Source organism: Protopterus annectens, chromosome 9.part0 (assembly GCF_019279795.1).
Source record: "Protopterus annectens isolate FY-2018-M chromosome 9.part0, PAN1.0, whole genome shotgun sequence".
NCBI lineage: Eukaryota > Metazoa > Chordata > Ceratodontiformes > Protopteridae > Protopterus > Protopterus annectens.
Window position 1 is genome coordinate 1,082,920,068 of NC_056743.1, and position 25,822 is coordinate 1,082,945,889.

Sequence of the window (25,822 nt, forward strand, 5' to 3'; positions counted from 1 at the left end):
TCTGCTTTGGAGGTCTCTGTTGCTTAGGTAGATGTTTATTTAGAGCCTCCGAGTATGTTTTTGTGTATTTGTGTTTGGTTCGCTGATGTGGTGGGACTATGTGATACTGGAATTGTGTTGTGTGAGGTTACCTTCTCCTCCTGACTGGTTACACCAGTTTTGAGATGAGAGAGCTCAGCCTCCAGTTTGGCTAAATAGCTGCATCTCTCACATATATTTGAACCTGTTTGGAGGAGGAGAGGGTTGTCCGTGTACATGAGACAGTTGTAACATTGCCTCAAAATTCCCAGATTCACCAGCTGGACTGGAGAGGAAACCATTGACTGACCTTTGGACATGCTAGAGTAATATAGGGAAACTGAATTTAAGATGGACCAATAGAGGACAGGGTAATCGTAGAGAGTATAAGAGTAAGTAGTGCTTATGGTTTAATAGTGCTAACTTGTAGGATTACTTAATTGGACCAGTGAAGGGCCTTAGAATGAGAATATGGTGTTTAAATTGAGAGATAGAGCAGTTCTAAGGGAAAAAGTGAAGAGCAGACTTTGTGGAGCCAGGAATAGTTTAAACCCAATTAGGCGGCACTGCCAGCTGTTGCGCTATGCACAAAAAACCCGCAAAAGAGGGTTTTAAGAGAGGAAGATGAAAGAGTTTGGAATTGACCCAAAATGGCCAATAAAACTACAGTTTCAAGTCAGTAACCACTCCCACAGGGGCAGGCAGGCTGCTCAATGTTTTTCACTGCCACTGATCAACAGAGAGACTTCCCTTTAGCCCAAGCAAAAAATGGCCTCCAAGAAACTTACAAAACAGTTCAAGAACAGCAAGCCTGTAACTGAACTTTTTTCTCCTAGATGTAAAATCTACTGCTGGGCCTTCTACTCTACTTGTACATGCTTACAGAAAACACTACGTTTTAGCCTTGAAGAAACCACTATTCTGGCTTTTTATTGCCCTTTAATCAATTTGTCTCCATGGAAACGGAGAAAAAGAAAAATATGGCCTTCAGCTGCAGGCAGCGAAAGCTCTGCTAAACATATATTGCTAAAGGAAACCTTTTCATTACCTTTAGTGTTCTTGTTTACCTGTTTCCACTTTGTTTTAAGACAAGGGTCTTAATCCATTCACCCATGCAAAAGTAAGAAACTATATCAGCTGTTTACATATATTATAATCTGTGTACTTTTGCATCCCATTCCCCACTTCAGCAACCCAAGATCACAGCCTAACTTGCATTTTTTGTCAAGCCTTTCTTCTATTTTTGCACTGTTGCTTATATTCTTAATAGAAAAAAGAAGCAAAATAAAGAACAAGGCATCCGTTTACATTAGTGTTTCTGTCACATACATCAGTAACTGAAAATGCTTGACTAGGTAACGTGCAGTTTATGTAGTTAATACTTTTATAGAAATACTGTTACCAACAAGCTGTTGGTTGGTTACCTTTTGGTAACTTGGTAAACTTTTTCTTTCCATTCCCCCTTAGTGTCCTTCCACACTTTAATGACCTGCAGTGAGTAGAATGCTTTTCAGTCCCTCACAAGTTTAAAAAGGTCAGCAAAAGTACTTTCCACCTTTTCTCATACAGCCATATTTCACAATGTGATTATGTTGTAGTCTCACATTTATTCACTATTTTCCATCTTTTTGGTCATCTTCCTGTTCATCCCCATCTCCCAGCTTCAGACTCCAGTTCAATTCCAAGGTACTCCTGATTATTCTAGTCAATTCTTGTGCCTTTGTGTGTCAAGAATTTTCCTTTGGAACATTAGAAAACGTTTCACTGGCAAAATCTTTGTAAGCTGTTTTATCAGAATGCGAAGAGGAGCACCCTACTGCTTGATGGCTCACTTTTTTTTTTTTTTTATTTATTTTTTTTTGGGAAGGGGGGACACTTTTTTGTATTTCCTCCATAGCCTAGTCTACATAAAACTACTTTGATCCTCAAGTAAAACAATATTCTGAGGACAGCTGGGTACAGTAGCTTGAATCTTGCACCTGCCTCTCGACATTCTTTGATTGCTGGAGTAAATTTGCTTCTCTTATGCCTGATGTACAATGAATAATCATTTTCTGCAAATGCTGTCCTGTCTAAAACTTTGAATACTTTGCCCTTCTGCCACAGTTTTGTGATACTTTCTGCTGCTAGTGGGATTACATCTTTACTAATACAGGTCTCTGCTGCTTTCTCGTGGCCATGTTTGGAGGATACTCATGATGTGCCCTTCATGTTAAGAAATCCTGCTGTGGAATACCAGTCCAGCTACTTATTTGGGCGTTCATAAAATGAGTACAGTCTGTTCCTTTTAGTATTTCTGATGCAGCCGAAAAGCATGGGTTTTCCTTGCAATCTCTGTCCTTTAATTTTACCATTTCTGAAACCTATATTGAGCAGATTCATACTCTGCCAGCCTTTTCTTCATTTCATCTTCTGAGTTTTGCAGTTTGATACTTCATCTGAGTATCTGTTTAAAGTGTCTTCCATTTTTCCAGCCTTTTGATTTTTTTAGTTGATGTACTTCTCCTTTAATATTTCATTTGTTCTAAGCACATTTAATTTAATTTTCCTGTAGGTTACTGAATGCCATGTATTGCATGATAGCTGGAGCTTGAACAACTTTCTGCTGAGCAGCTGCAAGATTTTTCCCAGTCAGCGTTTTCTCCATCTTTTATGGTTTTCTTTCAGGTTCTCTGTTGACATCCATGGGGTGTACTTGCTAACCAGTAACTGAATTTCTTGAAAGTGGCAGAGTTCCTGGCTCTCTTATAGTTCAGTTTCCTTTTTCCTCCCCCACATTAGGATAGCTGAAGTTAAGCTGTTGATCAGCGTGCAGCCGTCTTTGAAGTGACTTTTTTATCTGAAAATCTATTCACTTGGTAGAGTTCACTGCGTATTTAACATGCTTCAGTCCTAACTCATGAGATTTACTCTTCTGAGTGAACCCGTAACTTAGTGGAAAACCCAGTGGTTCCTAATGTGGTGAAAAGATGGTCAAAAAGGCTGGGTCATTTACTTGTACATATTTTAAGCACTGCATATTGAGTTTGAGCACCATCTCATTTATTTGGCTGGATGTCCTTCGTGTTTCACTGTTGCAGTCATTACATTTGGGTTATCTGCTTGCAATAGCCCTCAGTCAGCCTGATTAACATAATCATGGGTCCCTACGTCTGTTGCGGTCTCTTCCGTGACGTCAGGGCTATAAAACATGCAGCCGACGTCATTATATCAGTCTTTCTTGCCATGCGGTGCCTGAAGCAGAAGCAGTTCACAAGTGCCTGTCGGCCGACTCCTGAAGTTTTCGTTTTCGAGTTTCAGAACCGAAGTCTTCAACTAAAAGCTAAGTACTCCATTGGGGAAACTTTTTCTTACTCTAAACTGATGTCAGTAAAAGTAAATAATTGCATTTCTTGTGGAAAGCAAATACCTCAAGATTTTCATTCGTACTGTATTCCTTGCCTAGGCCCTGACCACGATGTACCTTGCTGTCTGTTTTGTGCCTTATGTAAACCACGAACTATCTCGTCTGTATATTTGCGCTTCTAAATATTTTGGTGCTCGGTTCGGTTATCCTGATAAGTCTTCAGTAAACCATTTGACTATCGACATTCCGAAAAAAAACAAAAATAAAGACAGGCTGCCCAGTTTGCTGGTACTCAGTGAGGTGCTTTTGCAACCCCTGATACCCGCTGCTTCAGATTCGCAGGCCTCTACTGAGACCCATTCGGAGTCCGGTATGCCGCGAGATGCTTCAGTTGTGGAACCTGCAGATGTCTGTACCTTGGATGGGTCCGGAGCAGCTTTGCAAGCACCGGCTTCTGAGGGTGTATTCAGTCCTACTGACTTGCATATTAAACCGACGCCATCTTCTTCAAGGCCTAAAACTCGAGCCATGCCTAGAAAACTGATGCCCAGACCGCATGGGCAGGCCTCTATGCCTAAAAAAAGAATAAGAATGACTGAAGATCTTATTACTTTAATCAGGGGAAGCCAACGTTACCCCTCTAAGAGACCTAGGACTGAGTTTGCTTATGATACTTCTGACCAGGATTCTAAAATTTCTGTTTCCTCTGATGACCAGGATTTACCCTCATCTACCTATGAGGATTCTGATGCTGAGGAGACTATTCCCTCTGCTTCCCCCCAGAGGATTTCTCTTTTAGTGAAACCTTGCATACTCTCAGGGAGCGTTTTCATTGAAAGTTGGGATTTCTCTGATTCTAAAAAGAGGCTTAGGGATTTCTTACTCCTGCCCCAGCACAGGCCTTTAGCTATCCCTCCTTTACTAGACATTGTTGATAATGCCTTTTCAAATTTAACATAGCCACTGACTTTTTACCTCCTGTTTCCAGAAAACCTGATAGATATTACAGGGTTCCTGACTCTCAAGTTCCTTTTCAAAAATCCTACTGCAGATCCTGAAACAGTTTCACAGGGGCCCAAGGACATTAAAGCTACTACTGCCAAAAATTCTACCCCCTCTGATAGAGACTCCAGGGTGCTGGATAGATGGGGTAAAAAGGTATACACTTCTGCAAATTTGGCCATTAGGGCCTTGAATTGCCAGTTTCAACTATCAGCTGCATATTGTTGGATTACTTAAACAGAAAAGTATGCTGTTTCCTGATTGTGCTGAAAATAAGGATTTACAGGATTTAATGCATTCTGCTTAAGTTGGTAAACATACATTTCAGTGTGGTTTTGATTCACTAGAGACATCTTGCAGGGCTGCAGTAACTGGGTCTGTACTTAGAAGGCATGCTTGGCTGAAGGAGCAATCCTTGCCAGATCATGTTAAAGCGAAATTACTGGATGCGCCCTTAAATCAGGACCGCCTGTTTGGGAACATGGCAGAAGACGTTCTTAAAAAGATGGAGGAAAAAGCTAAATCTATGCAAACTGTTAGATTTTTAACAAGTACAACCTCCAAGATTTAGTAGGCATTGGCCTTCTAAGAATTGGTCCTTTCCTGCCTCTTCCAGACCACCTCAGTCCAAACCCAGACCCAGCAGAGCACCTAGGCTTCAGTCCCAGGGGACGCACAGGACTAAGCAGTGGGGGGGCCTCCACTTCCAAATCTGGGAGTAATGAAACTCCCACCTATGGTAAACTGTTGCTATGACTTATTTTTAAAACTTCCAAGTGCTTCTCAACTGACTGCCCCTTTGGAGGGAAAGATTGAACTTCATGCAAAGAACTGGGGACTTATTACCCAGGACAAATGTGTTTTAAATAGTGTCCCAAGGATACAGTTTTCACTTCCACACATTACCAACTCCAAGCGGTTGGCCGGATCTACCTCCAAATTAGTGGGCAGAGGCCCAAAGCAAGTTCTCTCTCTGTCTCCCTCTCTCTCTTAAGCATAGGGGCTGTTCATTTGGTACCAGAAGAAGAAAAGGGACAAGGTTTCTACTAGAGATTTTCCCGTTACTCAGAAAAGACAATTAATGTCCTATCCTGGACCTGCCTACTCTAAACACCCTTTTGGTGATTCCAAAATTCTAGATGCTGACTCTTCACCAGTTGCTTCCTATGCTAAGCAAAGATGCCTGGTTGGCAACACTAAATTTAAAGGAAGCATACCTGCACATCCCAATCAGGGAATTTTGCAGAAGATACCTACACTTCAAAGCAGGCTTACACCCACTTTCAGTTCTCTGAACTGCCCTTTGGCTTATCTACTGCAGGGTATTCACAACGTGCCTAGCTGCAGTCATTGCATTTTGCAGGCAAGAAATATTCAAATATTCAAATATACCAATACCTGGACGATTGTCTAATTCAGGCAAAAAACCAGGACATACTTTTGAATCATCTGGCTTTTGTACAAAGGGTGCTGACTTGTCTGGGGTACACCATAAACTAAAAGAAATCACACCTGGTACCCTGTCATTTATATTCCTGGGAGCAAGCTTGAACACAACTTCCCAGATGGCTTTCCTCATGCCAGAGAAACAAATTCACTTGTCAACGTACTTCAAACTAGTGTCCACAAAAACCCTGCTATCTGCAAGGCAAATACTACAAGCCTTGTGGTTCATGGCCTCCTGCATTCTTCTCATTCCATATGCAAGACTGCATATGAGGAAACAACAATGGTATCAACATTCTCAGGATCTAGAAGCAATGATTCCTATCATTCATTGTCTACGCTTAGAGTTCCTGTGGTGGTTAGAGGCCTGCCACCAAAGCAAGGGACTACCATTCACACTAGCCCCTGCCGCCCAAACCCTAACATACTCATCAGACTATGCATGGGGAGCACCTGGCAGGGAAGTGCATTCAGGGTAAATGGAACCCAATTCAAATGCACCTTCACATCAATCATAAAGAAATGTTAGCTGTGCAGAATGCTCTGACAGCCTTCAAGGACCACATTCTTCCAGGACAATTAATGGTAAAGACAGACAGCACCATTGTGTGGTACATAAACAAGCAGGGGGGGTACACATTCTTATCCCCTCTGCAGATTAGCCATGGCATTGTGGAACACAGTCTTGAGCTACCAAGTGTCTCTACAAGCTCAATTCCTGCCAGGAAAACTAAATACACTGGCAGACGGACTAAGCAGAAACCTCATGGACCCACACGAGTGGAAACTGGAACCAAGGATTTTCAACATGCTGACAAGCAAATGGGGGAGCCCAGATATACACCGGTTTGCCTCCCACCAGAACTATTAATTGGAAAAATTTTGTGCAAGGGCTCCCCACAGACAAGCTTGGAAGGTGGATGCTCTGTCCTTCAGCTGGAAAAACCTATCAGTTTATGCCTTTCCTCCTCTGCTTCTGCTCAACAAAGTACTACTAAAGATCAAACGAGACAAACCAAAGATGATTTTGATTGCACCAGCCTGGCCACGTCAACACTGGTACCCCCTCCTGCGCAGTGTCACTGTTGGCCCCATGGCACCTGCATCAGACTCCAGCCTGCTGTCTCAGCAGGAGAGCCAGATTCCGCACCCTCAGCTTCAAACACTGAACCTGGCAGCTTGCCTAATTACCTAAGCTCTCCTCTACCATCCCTCAGTAAACCAGTGATGGATGTCATTTTAGAGGCAAGGGGGCCTAGTTCTAGAAGATCTTATGCTGAAAAATGGAAAAGATTTTGTGCCTGAACCAGTCTCCAGGGATGAGCACAGCAGTGCCTAATTTACCTCAGATTTTACAGTACTTAACTGAGATGCTTCAAAAGGGCCTGTCTTTTTCCTCAATAATTCACACCTCAGCCATTTCAGCTCTTTATAACCAAGAACCTCCCCTCTTCTCTCATCCACTGCTCAAGCAGTTCCTCAGAGGGGCCAGAAATTTAAGACCACCCAGGAGAGCTCAAACTCCAGCCCAGGACTTTAACTTTGTATTGGAGAAACTCACCCTTCCTCCTTTCGAACCAGCTGCTACTGCAGATTTAAAATTCCTTTCTTGGAAAACAGCTTCCCTTTTAGCCATCACTTCAGCAAGAAGGGTATATGAATTACAGGCCCTTATGTCAGTGGAGTCTTTCATCATCATGTATGCGGACAGGGGTGTCCCTCAGGACAAAGGAGGTATCCATTGTGGCCCTTAATCAGCCCATTCATTTGCCAACCTTCTTTCCTAATCCACAGAACAAAGGGGAACGGATACTGCACTCCTTAGATGTGCACAGACAACTTAGATTGTACTTGGACAGGACTAAACCTCAAAGGAAATCTGAAAAACTGTTGGTAGCAATTGCTGCAGGGACAGAGGGGACGGCTATTTCAATGCAAAACATTTCCAAATGGATAGGCCATTGCATTCATCTCTGCTATAAGCACCATGGAAAACCTACCCCACAGGGAATCGGACCCCACTCAACCAGGGCTGCAACTACCTCTACAGCCTTTCTCAGAGGCGTACCTACCAGGGACATCCTAGAAGTTGCTACCTGGAGTTCTGTACATACTTTCACCAAGCATTACCATTTGCCAGTTTTTCCTAAATCCAGAGCTGGCTTTGCCACTGCAGTTTTGCAGGGCCTTATAGCTGGTCCTAATGCTGTCTAAATTCCTCCTCCCATCCTTAGCTTTGGGAATCTACCCAAATGTAATGACTGCAACAGTGAAACACAAAGAACATAGTTCAGTTGTGTACTCTTACCATAAATGTCGATGTTGGTGTATTCACTGTTGCAGTCCTGGATGTTCATCGTGCATACAGCTGCAGTCATAACAGATGGGTTATCCTGCCGTCAGGCGGGTCCTCGGTCGGCCGAATTCCAAAGTCTAGGTCCGGCGTCGGTAGTCGTCGTTTCTTCCCTGACGTCAGTGCGGCAGGGGTATAAAAGAGGCCACCGACGCCATTTTCTTCAGTCTTTCTTGTCGCGCGGTGCCCGAAGCAGAAGCAGTTCGCAAGTGCCGGTCGGCCAGCTCCTGAGATTTACGAAAGTATTTCAGCCGAAGTCTTCTTGAAAGCTAAGTACCCCGTTGGGGAAACTTTTCTTGCCTCAAACCGATGTCAGACAAAGTTAATAATTGCATTTCATGTGGGAAGCAAATACCGCATAAGGATTTCCACTCTTTCTGTATACCTTGCTTAGGCCCAGACCACGACGTCTCGGCCTGCCGTTTTTGTGCTAGATTCAATAAGTGCACTATTAAGCGTCGGGCGGAGTTCGCCCTTCACTTTTTTGGCAAAAAATGTAATTATATTATGTCGTCGGATACTCCAACTCCAGTTTTGAGCAAAAAACGCAAAGATAAGGACCGACATACGAAGTCCGCACCACCTACTGAAACCACGCTAAGGCCGACTACCGGTTCTCCTGTACTCAGCGAGGCACCTACGCAGCCCCTGAGTACCGATGACAATACATTACCGGTGTCTTCAGTACCCGAGGTCGCAGGCTCCTCGGCCCCCATTCCTACTACAGATCCCGACGCCACTCCTGGCGGGGAAACTCAGAATTTAGACAGGCCTGCCATTTCTCAAGGGGTCTTCAGGCCTTCCTCCTTCTCTATTAAAGCCTTCACTAAATCTAAAGCGGCCATGAAAACCAAAAAACAGGTTCCTCAGACCCCCTCTCAAGGCACCATGCCTAAAAAACAGATGCTTAAAATGGCTGAGGATTTGATTACTCTTATCAGGGGTTCTCAACCCCCCTCTGACAAAAGGCCCAGATTAGAGGAAGACTACCCTTCCTCAGATCAAGCTTCTATTACCTCAGAACTTTCTGAGGACCAGGATTATGCCTAGTCTCCATTCGAAGACTCTGATGCAGAGGAGTCTATTCCCTCGGTCTCCCCTGAGGACTTCTCTTTTGGGGAAACCCTGCATACATTGAGGGAACACTTTCACTGGGAAGGCCAAGATTACTCAGATTCCAAGAAAAGGCTCAGGGAATTTCTTCTGCTCCCCCAGCATAGTCTCTGGCTATCCCTCCTGTTTTAGATATATTGGATGATGTGTACACAGAAGCCAGCCTTAATCCAGATTCTTTGCCTCCAGCTCCTGTTAAATCAGACAGGTATTACCGGGTTCCTGATTCTCACCAGTTCCTATATAAAAGCCATACTGCTGACCCAGAAACAATTTCACAGGGTCCCAAGGGAATTAAGGCCTCTACTGCTAAAAACCCATTACCTTCAGAGAGATTCCAGAGCTTTAGAAAGGTGGGGGGAAAAGGTGCACACCTCGGCTACTTTAACCATGAGGGCATTAAACTGTCAGTTCCATATGTTAAAGTATCAACAGTTTTTGATTTCTCAGCTGAAAAGCAAGATGACACAACCAGAACAGCCAGATTTAAAAGAGTTGCAGGATTTGTAGCATGGTGCAGAGCAAGTGGGTAAACATACCTTGCAGTGTGGTTTTGATGCTTTAGAGGCCTCATGTAGGGCTGCTGTTACGGGGTCTGTTATACGTAGGCATGCTTGGCTCAAAGAGCAAACCTTACCAGATCATGTCAAAGCTAAATGATTAGATGCACCTCTTCAAAAAGATGTATTGTTTGGTGTTAAAGCTGAGGAGGTGCTAAAGAAAATGGAGGAAAAAGCGAAATCAATGCAAACAGTGAAAGATTTCCTGCAAGTACAGCCTCCACGTTTCAGCAGAAACTGGCCTTCAAAAAATTGGTCGTTTCCAGCCACGGACAGACCTCAAAGGGGCAGATACAGGCACCCAAGGGGTAGAGGACAACCTCAAGGATCTTTCAGAGCCAGACAGTGGCAAGCACCAACCCCAAGAGGTGGAGAAGATGGATCACAGTCTTTTAGAAAACAGACACAATGACTTCCCCCTACACCTGCCAAGCAAAGCTTTAATGGCAGCACCTTTGGGCGGAAAACTGACATTATTCTCAAAAAATTGGCATAGTGTTACAAAAGACAAATGGATTCTGGACATTATAGACAGAGGCTACAGGTTCCACTTTCACACCCTTCCAAAAATAAGAGGCATGCCAAACCTGCCACAAAATCAAAGGGCAGAGGCACAAAAACAAATTTCAGCTCTCATGGACATGAAAGCAATTCAAGAGGTACCTGCAAAAGAACAAGGTCAAGGGTTTTATTCCAGACTATTCCTGGTACCAAGGAAAGACAAAGATTGGAGACCTATCTTAGACCTATCCATCCTAAACACACATCTACAGGTGCCAAAATTCAAGATGCTCACATTACAGCAGCTTCTTCCCATGCTGGGCAAGGAGTCTTGGCTGGTAACATTGGACCTCAAGGAGGCATACCTGCATGTCCCAATCAGACAAGATTGCAGAAGATACCTCAGATTTCTTGCAGGTTCAACCCATTACCAATTCTCTGCATTGCCCTTTGGCTTATCTACTGCACCCAGAGTGTTTATGAAATGCCTGGCATCAGTAATCGCCTTCTGCAGACTACAAGGGATACAAATCTACCCATATCTGGACTGCCTGATCCAAGCGGACAGCAAGGACATACTACTGCAGCACCTGGCATTTGTAATAAAACTGTTGAACTTCCTGGAATACACAGTCAACAAAAAGAAATCAAAACTAATACCCTCTCAACAAATTATTTTCCTGGGTGCCAGCTTGGATACAACCACCCAGATGGCCTACCTCAAGCCAGACAAGCAAGGGCAACTGTCTCAATACTTCAGAAAAATGGCAACTTACACCATGCTGACTGCAAGGAAAGTCCTGCAGGCTCTGGGATTCATGGCATCTTGCATCCTACTAATCCCATGTGCAAAGCTGCATATGAGGAAACTTCAATGGTACCTAAAAAAACTTATGGTCTCAACACAGCCACAGCTTGGAAGCAATTATACCACTCATTCCATGCCTTCAAAAGGAATTTTTGTGGTGGACTCAAGCTTGCCAAAGAAACACAGGTCTTCCTTTCTGTGTACCTCAAGCAACTCAAATCATCACAACAGACGCCTCATACTACGCCTGGGGAGCACACATGACAGATCAGTGCATTCAGGGAAAATGGACCCGAAAAGAGAAGCACCTTCACATCAACCAAAAGGAAATGCTAGCCGTGCAAAAGGCTATTATGACCTTCAAAGACCTACTGCATCCAGGCCAGCTATTGATGAGGACAGACAACACCACAGTGATGTGGTACATAAACAAACAGGGGGGAACTCCTTCATACCCCCTGTGCAGGCAAGCCATGACCCTATGGAACACAGCACTGGAACTGCAAATTCAGCTACAGGCACAATTCCTGCCAGGGAAGGAAAACACACTGGCAGACAACCTAAGCAGAAATATGACAGATCCACACGAATGGAAGTTGCATCCTCAAGTTTTCACAAAGATAACTCGGGCATGGGGACAGCCAGACATAGATCTCTTTGCTACCCACAGAAATTGCCAGTTGAAAAAATTTTGTTCAAGGACCTATCATGCACAGGCCTGGAAAGTGGACGCACTTTCCTTCAATTGGGCAACATTGACAGTCTGTGCCTTCCTGCCTCTTCCTCTGCTGCCCAAAGTTCTATTAAAAGCCAGAGCAGAGAGGCCGAAAATGATTCTCATTGCTCCAGACTGGCCAAGACAACACTGGTATCCGCTCCTGAAGAGCCTGACACATTCCCCACCATGGATCCTACCTCTAGTCCCTCTTCTGTTGTCCCAGCACAACTACAAAACCCTTCACAGCCTTCTCAAAACTCTAAATCTAGCTGCATGGAGAATTCCTTGATTTCCCAACAGTTTCTCCTCTCCAAGGAGGTGCAGGATGTCATCTTGGAGGCCAGAAGACCTTCTACTAGAAAGGCCTACTCCGCCAAATGGAAACGATTTTGTGCCTGGAATCGAGACAAGGGACAGAATCCTTGGGTAATAAATATACCACAAATTTTACAGTACCTAGCTGAGATGTTAAACAATGGACTTTCCTTCTCCTCCAAGATCCATGCTTCAGCCATTTCTGCACAATACAACACAGATCCTCCTTTATTCTCTCATCCTCTCTTAAGGCAGTTCCTCAGAGGGGCAAAGAATATAAAACCCCCAAGGAAACCACCAGTCCCTGCTTGGGACCTCAACTTCGTATTGGAAAAGCTGACCCTTCCTCCCTTCACGCCAGCTTCTTCAACAGAGTTACAGTACTTGTCATGGAAAACAGCCTTTCTTCTGGCTATCACCTCGGCATGCAGGGTTTTGGAGTTACAGGCCCTCATGGCTGTGCAACCATTCATCATTTTCCATCAGGACAGAGTTTCCTTACGAACCAACCCTACCTTTATGCCAAAGGTAGTATCCAGTGTAGCTTTGAATCAGACTTTCCACTTACCTACCTTTTATCCTAATCCACAAAACAAAGGGGAAAGACTACTACATTCCTTGGACATTCACAGACAACTTCTTTACTATTTGGACAGGACAAAGCCATTCAGGAAATCTGAGCAACTCTTTGTGTCCTATGCTGCAGGTGCTCAGGGAAAGGCTATTTCCAAACAGACAATTTCAAAATGGATAGCCCATTGCATACGCTTTTGTTACTCATTTCATGGAAAATCTGTGCCTGCATGCATCAGATCCCACTCCACCAGAGCCAGGGGGGTCCCTACCAAGGACATTTTGGAAGCAGCCACCTGGAGTTCAGTGCACACTTTCTCCAAGCACTATCACCTCCCACTATACTCAAAATCTAGAGCGGGCTTTGCCACAGCAGTCCTGCAGGGCATCCTAGCCCCTCCTAGTTCCACTTAGTGCCTACCACCCTTACTTAGCTTTGGGATTCTACCCATCTGTTATGACTGCAGCTGTATGCACGATGAACATAGTACAGTTTTGTACCTACCATAAATGTAGATGTTCGAGTGCTCATACAGCTGCAGTCCAGGTTTCCCTCCCTCCATCCCCTCTTAGGACAGGCCTTATGACAAACACTTTTCATATAACCTTTTTGGGGTATTCTTTTATGGTGTATTTGCTTGCAACTACTGTTTTTGATTTATCAACATTGCATCTTTGTGTAACATTATGTTTGCCTTCCTTCTGGGGGCACCTGACATCTGGGGCAAGAAAAACTGAAGAAAATGGCGTCGGCTGCCTCTTTTATACCCCTGCCGCACTGACGTCAGGGAAGAAGCGACGACAACCGACGCTGGACCTTGACTTTGGAATTCGGCCGACTGAGGGACCCGCCTGACGGCAGGATAACCCATCTGTTATGATTGCAGCTGTATGAGCACTCGAACATCTACATTTATGGTAGGTACAAAACTGTACTTTACCTTCCCTCCAGCCCCCCTGACGTTTTTGGCTATACCTCTTCTCTCCTTTTCAATGCTTAAAAGCTTTTTGGTGTATTTGCTTTTTTGTTTGAGATATAACCTTGTATATTTATAGATTAATTGCTTCCCATAAGGGGGCACCTGATATCTGGGGCAAGAAAAACTGATGTAATGACGTTGGTTGCATGTTTTATACCCCTGATGACCTGACGTCACGGAAGAAGAGACTGCAACTGACGTAGGACCCAAGACACTGTTAATAAGGCCGACTGAGGGCTACTGCAAGCAGATACCCCAAATGTAATGACTGCAACAGTGAATACACTCTAACATCTACATTTATGGTAAGTGTACACAACTGTACTTTATTCCTATCATAAGCACACCTGGTATTAGCTTGTCTGCCTCTCCTAGCCTCTGTTTTTTAATTGGTACTTTTGTTCAGTTGGAGTATTTTTGAGTTATCTGAAAATAAGGGTAGTACTGATGAGTGTGTTCACCTAATCAGTGACTCTGAAGAAAGTCATAAAACAGATTTCTTTTCTCTCAACCTCCTTCCCCCTCTGAAGCTTCTTATGATGTATAGTTTGTATGGTAGATGCTTTAGGGAGGTGATTATTTCATGTGCAGCATAGATGCTGATTGTGGACATTGCTGTTATTGTGGCTGGTGTTTTTAACATGGGTGCAGAATGAGTAATCGCATTATCGGGCCAGTTTCAGGACTTTATCCAAAATCTGTAGATATACTGAGTACTTTTTGATTAAGGAGAGGTTGTTAGTGAATCCAAGTAAAGGATGGTGTGGTATGTTCATATGACTGTATTGGGTTTGTCAATGTGATGTGCTAATGTATTTAAATCTGTAGTTTTAAAGTAATAGTCTGCATGGTCTTTCATGGTGCATCATTCCATTTTTTTGCAGGATGGAGTTTGTTCATTTTAGGCAATGTCAATAGTGTTTCTAGGCCACCATTTTCAGTTCCTAAGAATGGCAGTGTGCCATAAATGATGTCACATTGTGTTAGTGCTTGCAGTTCAATAGATTTTCTGTGAGCTCAGTTACTTTCTCCAGCTTTTCTTCAGCAGGAATAGAAACCTCCTCCCAGACAACTACACATGAACTCACCATTCCAAATGATGTAAGTATTATTCTTTAGTTTTTTTTTTTTTTTTTTTCTTGTAATGTTTAAAGGTTTATGGGCTGCTGCTTAAGTAGTGTAGGGATGTTAATTCCCTGACTCTACTCTGTGCTTTGTATTTAGTATATTCAGGTTAAGTTGGATATTTTGTATGGATTGCTATTGAAATAGAAGTGTCTTTCTATTTATATGCTGCTGTATCCATAACAGAAGGGAGTCTGCCTCTGGTCAACTCGTGTACATCCGACCATTCTACTAAAGATGGATGCTACCGCTAGGGTGCATGTGACGTCCCATGTCTCTTTGCAGATGTGTCATAAATGGACATCAGCATGCACCTACCTCAGAACTTTTCTGCCACCTGTGTGACTGCCAGCTCTGGTCGTCACTTTGGAAAAGTGAACATGTCTTATCCAACTTCAGATAAGTATCCCATAGGGGGTTTTGATTATCTCTTTGCTACTGTTTTAAGGTTTCATGTCTGGTAGAAAGGGCAAGTGTAGGTATGGAAGGCAAATTCCACATAAGAACTCGCATGAGTTCTGCCTGATTATCTTCGTGTTTCACTGTTGCAGTCATTACATTTGGGTTATTTGCTTGCAGGTAGCCCTCAGCCTAATTAACAAAGTCTTGGGTCCTGCTTCGGTTGCTGTTCCTTCTTCCATGATGTCAGGTCGTCAGGGGTGTAAAACATGCAGCGACGCCATTACATCAGTCTTTCTTGCCGTGTGGTGCCCGAAGCAGAAGCAGTTCACAAGTGCCATTCGAACGACTCCTGAAATTTTCGATGTTCTTCATCCCACATTGCTGCAGTCCTAACACTTGGGTGGTCCGCTGTCCCAGTCGGCCCGAATACCAAAGTATAAGGCTGACGTCGGTCAGGGCGCATTAGTCTGACGTCAGGGTACAAATGCGCATGACCGACGTCATATCCTCAGTCTTTTTTGCCGCATGGTCCGATGCAGAAGCAGTTTTGCAAGTGCAGGTTGGCGTTCTGAGATTTTCCGAAGTCGGAGTTTCAGACCGAATCCAAGTTGGCTAAGTACCCCGTTGGGGAATATTTTGGTTTTTCTTGCCTCAGTATTTTACCGGATGTCAGAAAAAGTGAATAACTGTATTTCTTGTGGGAAACAGATACCTCATAGGGATTACCATACCTTGTGTATACCTTGCTTAGGGCCTGAGCACGACGTTGTTGGCTGTCGCTCTTGTGCTAGATTTAACAAACGCATAAAGAGAAGATTAGATTGTGCCAGGTTAGTTTTGGGAAGCGGTGTAATTATAAAATGCCGCCGGATGCTCCGGCCGCTTCAAAAAAGCGCAAGGACAAAACAGCAAAGCCTAGGCTGGAAGAACCGCCCTTACCGGACGCCGGTTCTTTAGAGGGCTCGTGGAGCCAGAGGTTCAGTCAGAAATTTCTTTGGAATCCCAGGAGAGACTTTATTACTGCAAGATGTGACCTCTCGGAGGTAGGCCAGGCGGAAGGGGCTTCTCAGGTAGCTGTTCTTCCCTCCTTCCTAAGGTGGTTAGGCCCTCCCTGCTGTTTCCAAGGCTTCTCCCAGGGCAGGCCAAGTTTTGTTTCAGGTGTTACCCCTAGTTCTTCAGGGTCTGTACCTAAGAAGCATATGCTTAAGATGGCAGAAGATTTGATTACAATGATTAGAGGTTCTATGCCCCTCCTGATAAGAGGCCTAGGGTGGAACCTGAGCTTGGGAGTTTTGAGCAGTGTTCGGATGCTTCTGAGTCTTCGGCTGAAGACTTGCAGGAGTATTCCCTTACTCTGATTCTGATGTGGATGATTCTACTCCTTCTGCTTCTCCTCCTGAGGATTTTTCATTTTCAGAGACTCTTCATTCCATGAGGGAGCATTTTAAATGGGAAGGTCAGGATTTCTCTGATTCCAGGAAAAGGCTTAGGGAATTTTTGTTTCTACCCCAGCATAGGCCTTTAGCTATACCTCCTGTTCTAGATGTGGTGGAGGATGTTTTTGCAGAGGCTTCTCTGAACCCTGATTCTTTGCCTCCTGCTCCAGTTAAACCGGATAGATATTATAGGGTGCCTGAAGCTCATAAGTATCTTTTTAAGAGTCTTAGGGCAGACCCAGAAACTGTTTCACAGGGGCCTAAAGGTGTTAAGGCTTCTGTTGTTAAAAATCCTGTTCCTCCGGATAAAGAGGCAAGGGCTTTGGATAGATGGGGAAAGAAAGTGTATACTTCTTCCACTTTGGCCATGAGAGCTTTGAATTGCCAGTTTCACATGTTGAAATATCAAAATTATCTCCTTTCACAATTAAAGTCTAAGGTAGATGCTTTGGCGGAAGGTATTGAGTGTAAAGAGTTGCAGGATTTAGTTCATGTTTCTGAACAGGTGGGTAAGCATTCTTTGCAATGTGGTTTTGATGCTGTGCAGGCCTCTTCGAGGGTGGCTGCCACTGGTTCGGTTCTTCGAGGCACGCCTGGCTGAGGGATCAGAATTTAGCTGAGCATGTGAAGACAAGGATTTTAGATGCTCCTTTACAATCTGATGTGTTGTTTGGTTCGCCTGTGGAAGCAGTTCTAAAGAAAATGGAAGACAAGGCTAAGTCTATGCAGACTGTTAAAGATTTTTGCAGGTTCAGCCTCCAAGTTTAGTAGAAATTGGCCTACCAAGGGGTGGACATATCCTGCTTATGATTCCCAGTCTAGGGGTAGGTCTAGACGTGGTAGGGGCAGAGCTCAAGGTTCTTTTAGGCCTAGAACAGGAGTTCACCTGCTCAGTCTTCTGGTGAGGGCAGGGGTCAGTCCTTTCGTAAACAGACCCAATGACCTGCCTTTTCAGCTGCCAGAATCTTCTCGTCTGGCAGCACCTTTGGGAGGAAGGTTGGCACTCTTCAAAGAAAACTGGAGTTTAATTACCCAAGACAGATGGGTATTGGATATCATTCACCACGGTTACAGGTTTTATTTCCAAACCTTGCCTCCTTTCAAAGGCATGCCAGACATTCCTCCTCAGCAAAGGAAAGAGGCTCACAGGCAAATTTCTCTGTTGCTCCAAATAGGGGCCATTCAGCCGGTTCCTGTGCCAGAAAGGGGCCTAGGATTTTATTCCCGCCTGTTCCTAGTACCAAAAAAGGGGAACACGTGGAGACCAATTTTGGATCTGTCTATCCTCAACACTTATCTGGACATTCCCAAGTTCAAAATGTTGACGTTACAACAGCTTTTACCTATGCTGGGCAAAGATCACTGGATGGTAACTTTGGATCTCAAGGAAGCTTACCTTCATGTTCCTATCAGACTAATTTGCAGGAAGTATCTGCGTTTCGAGCTGGGAATTCTCATTATCAGTTCTCTGCATTGCCCTTTGGCTTATTTACTGCCCCTAGAGTATTCACAAAGGTTCTGGCTCCAGTGATAGCTTTCTTCAGGCTAAAAGGAATACAAATCTATCCTTATTTGGACGACTGCCTGCTTCTGGCTCAAGGAAAGGACGTGCTTCTTCAGCATTTGGAATATGTGATAGCAGTGCTAAGATGCCTAGGGTATTCTGTGAACGAAATAAAGTCCAGTCTAGTACCCTCTCAAGACATGTGCTTTCTGGGCGTGAGACTGAATACAGCATCCCAGATGGCCTTTTTAACCCCGGACAAACAAAAGAATCTTTCTCTTTACTTCCATCAACTGTCTCATCAGTCCGGGCTGACTGCAAGGACACTCCTTCAAGCCTTAGGGTTCATGGCATCTTGTATTCTGGTACTTCCCAATGCCAAACTGCATATGAGGAAGCTACAATGGTATCTCAAAAATGTATGGACACAGCACTGCCAGGATTTGGACACTGTCATTCAAATAATACCTTGCATTCAAAAGGAATTTTTGTGGTGGGCTCAGGAATGTCACCTAAACAAGGGACTCTCTGTGACCCGGCCAGAGGAGAGTCAGATTCTAACGACAGATGCCTCAGACACAGCTTGGGGAGCTCATCTGAATGGAAAGTGGATACAAGACAAGTGGCCTGCCAGACTGCAGCATCTACATATCAACATGAAGGAGATGTTAGCAGTCCAGTTTGCATTACTGGCTTTCAAGGATTTACTTCTTCCAGGGCAGGTGTTGATTCTAACAGACAACACAACTGTCATGTGGTACATCAACAAACAAGGGGAACACATTCTTATCCTCTATGCAGGCAAGCAATGATTTTGTGGGAGACTGCTAAGCTTGCAACTGAATCTTCAAGCAAGGTTTCTACCAGGAGCACAGAACTCCTTAGCAGATGTGTTAAGCAGGCAAATCATGGATCCCCACGAGTGGAAACTGGATCTTCATGTATTTCAGACATTGACAGTGTCCTGGGGAACTCCAGACATAGATCTGTTCGCTTCTCCACTAAACCACCAGCTGCCAAAGTTTTGCACGAAAAGGTTTCATCACACAGCCTGGAAAGTGGATGCTCTTTCTTTCAGTTGGGAAAATCTTCATGTGTATGCCTTTCCACCTCTGCCTCTCCTCCCAAAGGTACTCCTAAAGGTCAGACAGGACAAGCCAAGGATGATTTTAATAGCTCCAGATTGGCCTCGGCAGCACTGGTACCCATTGCTGAGGAGTCTGGTAAGGAAGCCTCCATGGCCCTTAACTTTGATTCCACACCTATTGTCTCAAAAGGACGGGCATCTACTCAATGTCAAGCTTCACTCTCTTCATCTAACAGCCTGGCATATTCTGTTTTGAACCATAGCAGGTCTCAGCTTCCTCAACAAGTTTTGAATGTGATTATGGAAGCCAGAAGACCTAGTACAAGGAAAGTGTACGCAGGAAAATGGAAGAGATTTTTATTTTGGTGTGCAGCAAAGGATTTGGATGTTTCTGAGCCAAATTTGAGTGTGGCTCTTCAATATCTTACTGAGTTATTGGACAAAGGTTTGTCTTTCTCTTCCATTAAGATTCATGCTGCAGCAATTTCAGCTCACTATGATTGTGACCCACCATTGTTTTCTCATCCTTTGTTTAAGCAATTTCTTAGAGGGCAAAGAATATAAGACCCCACGAGAGCTCCTACTCCTGCTTGGGACCTCAATTTTGTGTTGGAGAAACTTACTCTACAACCTTTTGAGCCTCGGCTACTGCTGAATTGAAATACTTGTCATGGAAGACTGCTTTTTGTTGGCCATTACTTCTGCAAGAAGGGTTTCTGAATTGCAGGCCCTTACGGCGTTGAGCCTTTTTGATTTTCCATAAGGATAGGGTATCATTACGCACTAATCCTTCCTTTATGCCTAAGGTGGTCTCTAGTGTGGCTTTAAACCAAACTATTCATTTGCCCACTTTCTATGCAGATCCCCAAAATAAGGGGAAAAGATTTTGCACACTTTAGATGTACACAGGCAGTTGCGTTATTATTTAAGCAGGACTAAGGATTTTAGGCAGTCTCAGCAGTTGTTTGTTTCTTTTGCTTTGAGTTCTCAGGGCAAGCCTGTGTCAAAACAAACTATTTCTAAGTGGATTGGGTTTTGCATTGCATTTTGTTATTCCCATCATGGCAAGGAGATTCCAGCTGGGATCAGGCCTCATTCCACTAGGGCTACTGCCACTTCAACAGCATTTCTAAGGGGTGGCAACTAAGGATATTTTGGAGGCAGCTACTTGGAGTTCAGTGCATACTTTCTCTAAGCATTACCACCTTCCTCTCTACTCTAAATCTAGGGCTGGTTTTGCCACGGCTATTTTGCAGGGCATGTTGACAGCTCCAGCTTCTTTATGATTTGCCAGCCTCCCTTACCTCTGCTTTGGGATTCTACCCAAGTGTTAGGACTGCAGCAATGTGGGATGAAGAACATAGTACAGTTTTGTACCTACCATAAATGTAGATGTTCAAGATCCACATTGCTGCAGTCCAATTTACCCTCCCTCCTTCCCTCTGTGTTTAGGGGTGGTTGTGTGGGTGGGGTTGTACTTTGTAAATTGTATATATTGTATATATATATTTGGTACAGGAGTGTTTGGTGTTTTTGGTTTTGGCCTTATCTTTTAGGGTCTTCTGACGTCTGGGGAAAGAAAAGACTGAGGATATGACGTAGGTCATGCGCATTTGTACCCTGGCGTCCTGACGGCAGACGAATGCGCCTGACCGACGCCAGCCTTATACTTTGGTATTCGGGCTGACTGGGACAGCGGACTACCCAAGTGTTAGGACTGCAGCAATGTGGATCTTCGAATATCTACATTTATGGTAGGTACAAAACTGTACTTTTTCGAGTTTCAGAACCGAAGTCTTCAACTAAAGCTAAGTACACCGTTGGGGAAACTTTTTCTTGCTCCTTACCGATGTCAGTAAAAGTTAATAATTGCATTACTACTACTACTTTCGGCTTTTCCCGGTTAGGGGTCGCCACAGCGGATCACCTTGTCCGCTCATGATTGGCAGTGGAGTTTTACGGTGTCGAGTTGCCAGCCCAGCGCCCAACCTTCCACAGAAGGCACACACTCACACCTAGGGCCAATTTAGAGTGTTCAGTCCACCTGCAGCATGTCTTTGGGATGTGGGAGTAAACCGGAGCACCCGGAGGAACCCCACGCGACCACAGGGAGAACATGCAGACTCTGCACAGAAGGCACCCCAGCCAAGGATCGAACCGGAGAACCTCTTGCTGTGAGGCGGCAATGCTAGCCACTGCACCACCGTGGAAAGCAAATACCTCCTAAAGATTTTCATTCGTACTGTATTCCTTGCCTAGGCCCTGACCATGACGTACCTTGCTGTCTGTTTTGTGCTTTGTTTAATCAGCGCACTATCAGTCGTTATATTTTCACCTCTAAATAGTTCGGTTCTCAGTTTAATTATCAAGAAATTTAATCGGTTAGCCATCCGACTACCGGGATTCCAAAAAAAAAAGATAAAGACAGAGACAGGCCTCCGAGGTTCAGAACTGCTGACGATGCTTCTAAGCCATTCGCCAGTTCGCCTCTACTCAGTGAGGAGCTTTCGCAGCCCCTGATACCCGCTACGCAGACCTCTACTGAGACCTATTTGGAGTCCGGTATGCCGCGAGATGCTTCAACTGTGGAACCCGAGGATGTCTCTACCTTGGATGGGTCTGGAGCCGCTGTGCAGGCACCGGCTTCTGAGAGTGTATTCAGGCCTACGGACTTGCATATTAAATCGACGCCTCCTTCTTTACTTATGCCTAAATCTCGATCCATGCCTAAAAAAACGACGCCCAGGCCACATGCTCAGGCCTCTATGCCTAAAAAACAAATAAGAATGGCTGAAGATCTAATAACTCTGAACCCCCCCCCCCCTTCTAAGAGGCCTAGGACTGAAGTTGGTTATGAATCTTCTGATCAGGATTCTGTTTTTTCTGATTCTTCTGATGATCTGGATTTGCCCTTATCTATCTACTTATGAAGATTCTGATGCAGAGGGTGCCATTTCCTCTGCTTCCGCTCTTGAGGAATTTTCTTTTAGGGAAGCCTTGCATGTTCTTTGTGTTTCACTGTTGCAGTCATTACATTTGGGTAATCCTGCTGGCAGGTTGCCCTCAGCCAGCCTGAATTCCAAAGTCTTGGGTCCTGTGTCGGCTGCTGTCGCCCCTTCCCTGACGTCAGGTTGTCAGGGGTATAAAAGTAGCAGCAGACACCATTTTCTTCAGTCTTTCTTGCCGCACGGTGCCCGAAGCAGAAGCAGTTCACAAGTGCCAGTCGGCCGACTCCTGAGATTTTCGTGTTTGAGTTTCAGATTCGAAGTCTTCAATAAAGCTAAGTACCCCGTAGGGGAAACTTTTTTCTTGCTCCAGACCAATGTCAGAAAAAGTTAATAATTGTATTTCTTGTGGTAAGCAAATAACTCACAAGGATTTTCATTCTTACTGTATTCCTTGCCTAGGCCCTGATCATAACGTTACTGGTTGTCGGTTTTGTGCTAGATTTAACCAACGCACTATTAAGCGTCAGTATGATTTTGCTTTAAACTTTTTTGGATGCCATTTTAATTATCCTGAAATGTCGTCTGATAGCCATCCGACTACCGGAGTTTTCAAAAAACGCAAAGAAAAGGATAGCGAAAAACAACCGAGGCCCAAAACCAAAGACGAAGCTTCTCCTAAGCCAGTCGCCGGTTCTCACTGAGGTGCTTTCACAGCCCCTGACACCTGCTACTTTAGAGTCGCAGGCCACTACCGACTCCCACGTGGGGTCGGCCATGCCGCTGGATACTCAAGGTATTGGAGCTTCGGACGCTAATCCCTCAGACTGGTCCGGAGCCGCTGAGCAGGTACCAGCTTCTGAGGGTGTATTCAGACCTAAACATCTTTACATTAAAACAACTTTAGCTACAAAGACTAAAGCACCTTCTTAAAGCAAGGAAACAAACTCGAGAGCCACGTGGACAGGCCTCTATGCCCAAAAAACAGATGCTCAATATGGTTGAAGACTTGATTACCTTGATCAGGGGTTCCCATCCCTCTCCTGATAAGAGGCCTAGGCAAGACACTGACTATGAATCTTCAGATCAGGTTTCTATTTCTTCTGATTCCTCTTTGGATCAGGAATATTCTCTTCCCCCTTATGAGGATTCTGATGCTGAAGAATCTATACCTTCAGCATCTCCTCCTGAGGACTATTCCTTTGGGGAAACCTTGCATTCCATGAGGGAGCATTTCCACTGGGAGAGCCAAGATTTTTCAGAATATAAAAAGAGGCTCAGGGATTTGCTTTTACTACCTCAGCACAGGCCTTTAGCCATTCCACCTGTGGTTAGACATTGTAGATGTGTTTTCGGAGTCTAGTCTGACCCCTGACTCCTTACCCCCAGCCCCTGTTAAGCCTGACAGACATTACAGGGTTCCTGACTCTCACAAATTTCTTTTTAAAAACCCTGCTGCTGACCCAGAAATTTTTCACAGGGTCCAAAGGGAGTTGAGGCTTCCATGGCAAAAAACCCAATCCCCTCTGACAGAGATTCAAAGGCACTGGATAGATGGGGAAAAAAAAGGTTTACACGTCTGCAACTTTGACTGTAAGGGCCTTAAACTGTCAATTTCATATACTTAAGTGTCAGCAGCATGCCATGGGATTGCTTAAACAGAATGTTAAATTCTGAATGTGCAGAAAACCAGGAAATGCAGGACTTATTGTATGTAGCAGAACAAGTTGGAAAACATACTTTGCAATGTGGTTTTGATTCTTTGGAGGCCTCCTGCAGTGCCGCAGCTATGGGTTCTGTAAGTAGGAGGCTTGCTTGGTTAAAGGAACAAAATCTGCCTGATCATGTTAGTTAAATTGCCAGATGCACCTTTACAGCATGATACTTTGTTTGGTGTTAGGCAGAAGAGGTGTTAAAGAAAATGGAGGACAAAGCTAAATCTATGCAAACTGTCAACGATTTTTTTTACAAGTACAGCCACCTAGGTTTAGTAGACACTGGCCTACAAAAAATTGGTCCTTTCCTGTGTCAGACAGACCTCAAAGGGGCAGACCCAGATGCCCTAGAGGCAGATCCCAGGTGCAAGGTTCTTACAGGCCCAAACAATGGGGTGCTTCTACCTCCAAAGCTGGAGAAGACCGATCACAAGCATACAGAAAACAGTCTCAATGACTTCCCCCTGCCTGCACCAAGCACTTATCTTCTGGCAGCACCCTTAGGGGGAAAATTAGCACTTTTTGGTCAAAATTGACACATCATAACCCAGGACAAGTGGGTTCTAAACATAGTGTCACAAGGCTACAAGTTCCATTTCCATTCTCTGCCAAAGGCAAACGGCTGGCCAGATTTGCCAAAAAATCAATGGGCAGAGGCACAAAAACAAGTCTCATCCCTCATGGACATGGGGGCCATTCAACAAGTACCAGAGCAAGAGCAGGTACAAAGTTTTTACTCAAGACGGTTCTTGGTACCCAGAAAGTGCAAGGCCTGGAGGCCGATACTGGACCTATCTATCCTGAACACTTTCCTGGATATACCAAAATTCCAAATGTTGACTTTGCAGCAGCTTCTGCCCATGCTTGGCAAGAATGCTTGGCTTGTGACTTTAGACCTAAAAGAGGCATACCTGCATGTTCCAATCAGACAACCATGCAGAAGTTACCTAAGATTCAAGGCAGGTTCAATGCATTACCAATTCTCTGCACTGCCCTTTGGCTTATCTACTGCGCCCAGGGTCTTTACAAAGTGCCTGGCACCAGTAATTGCATTCTGCAGACAGAGAAATACAAATATGTCCTTACTTGGACGACTGTCTAATTCAAGCAGAGAACAAGGACATTCTTCTTCAACATCTGGCGTTCGTAAAAAGACTTCTAACATGACTAGGGTACACAGACAACCAAAAGAAATCAAAACTAGTACCCTCACAAGAGAGTACATTCCTGGGTGCAAGCTTGAATACAACTGACCAGATGGCTTATCTCACACCAGACAAACAAAGGCAACTGACTACGTATTTCAAAATGTTGACAACAAAGACCCAGTTGTCTGCAAGAAAAATGCTGCAGGCTTTGGGCTTCATGGCATCCTGCATCCTACTAATTCCATATGCAAGACTGCATATGAGGAAACTTCAATGGTACCTAAAAAGTGTTTGGACTCAACATTGCCACAGCCTGGAAACAGTCATTACTCTCATTCCCTGCCTGCAACAGGAGTTTCGATGGTGGGCAACGGCATGTCACCAGAACAAGGGGCAGCCATTCACATTACCTCCAGCCAGGCAGACACTAACAACGGACGCATCAGACTATGCCTGAGGAGCCCACATGGCAGGAAGATGCATTCAGAGCACATAGTCCTCAAACCAAATGCATCTACATATCAATCAAAAAGAGATGTTAGCTGTTCAAAATGCCCTGACAGCCTTCAAGGACCTACTTCATCCGGGACAACAACTGATCAAGACAGACGACACCACGGTCATGTGGTATATAAACAAGCAGGGGGGCACACATTCTTACCCCCTTTGCAGACTAGCCATGACCTTGTGGGACACAGCTTTAACTTACCAAGTACATCTGCAGGCA

At 44.5% G+C, this 25,822-nt stretch overlaps 1 protein-coding gene across 4 annotated transcripts in view; it reads left to right on the top strand.

Moving 5' to 3' along the window:
* Positions 1 to 25,822, top strand: part of PCBP2 (poly(rC) binding protein 2) — a 1,588,534-nt gene that overhangs the window by 1,032,323 nt on the left and 530,389 nt on the right. For 2 of the 4 annotated variants that reach the window (XM_044083912.1, XM_044083916.1), the window contains exon 11: positions 14,779 to 14,834. In XM_044083912.1, the coding sequence (XP_043939847.1) occupies positions 14,779 to 14,834 (56 nt within the window). The remainder of the gene's footprint in view (positions 1 to 14,778; positions 14,835 to 25,822) is intronic. The other 2 variants (XM_044083913.1, XM_044083914.1) reach the window with 2 other exon arrangements.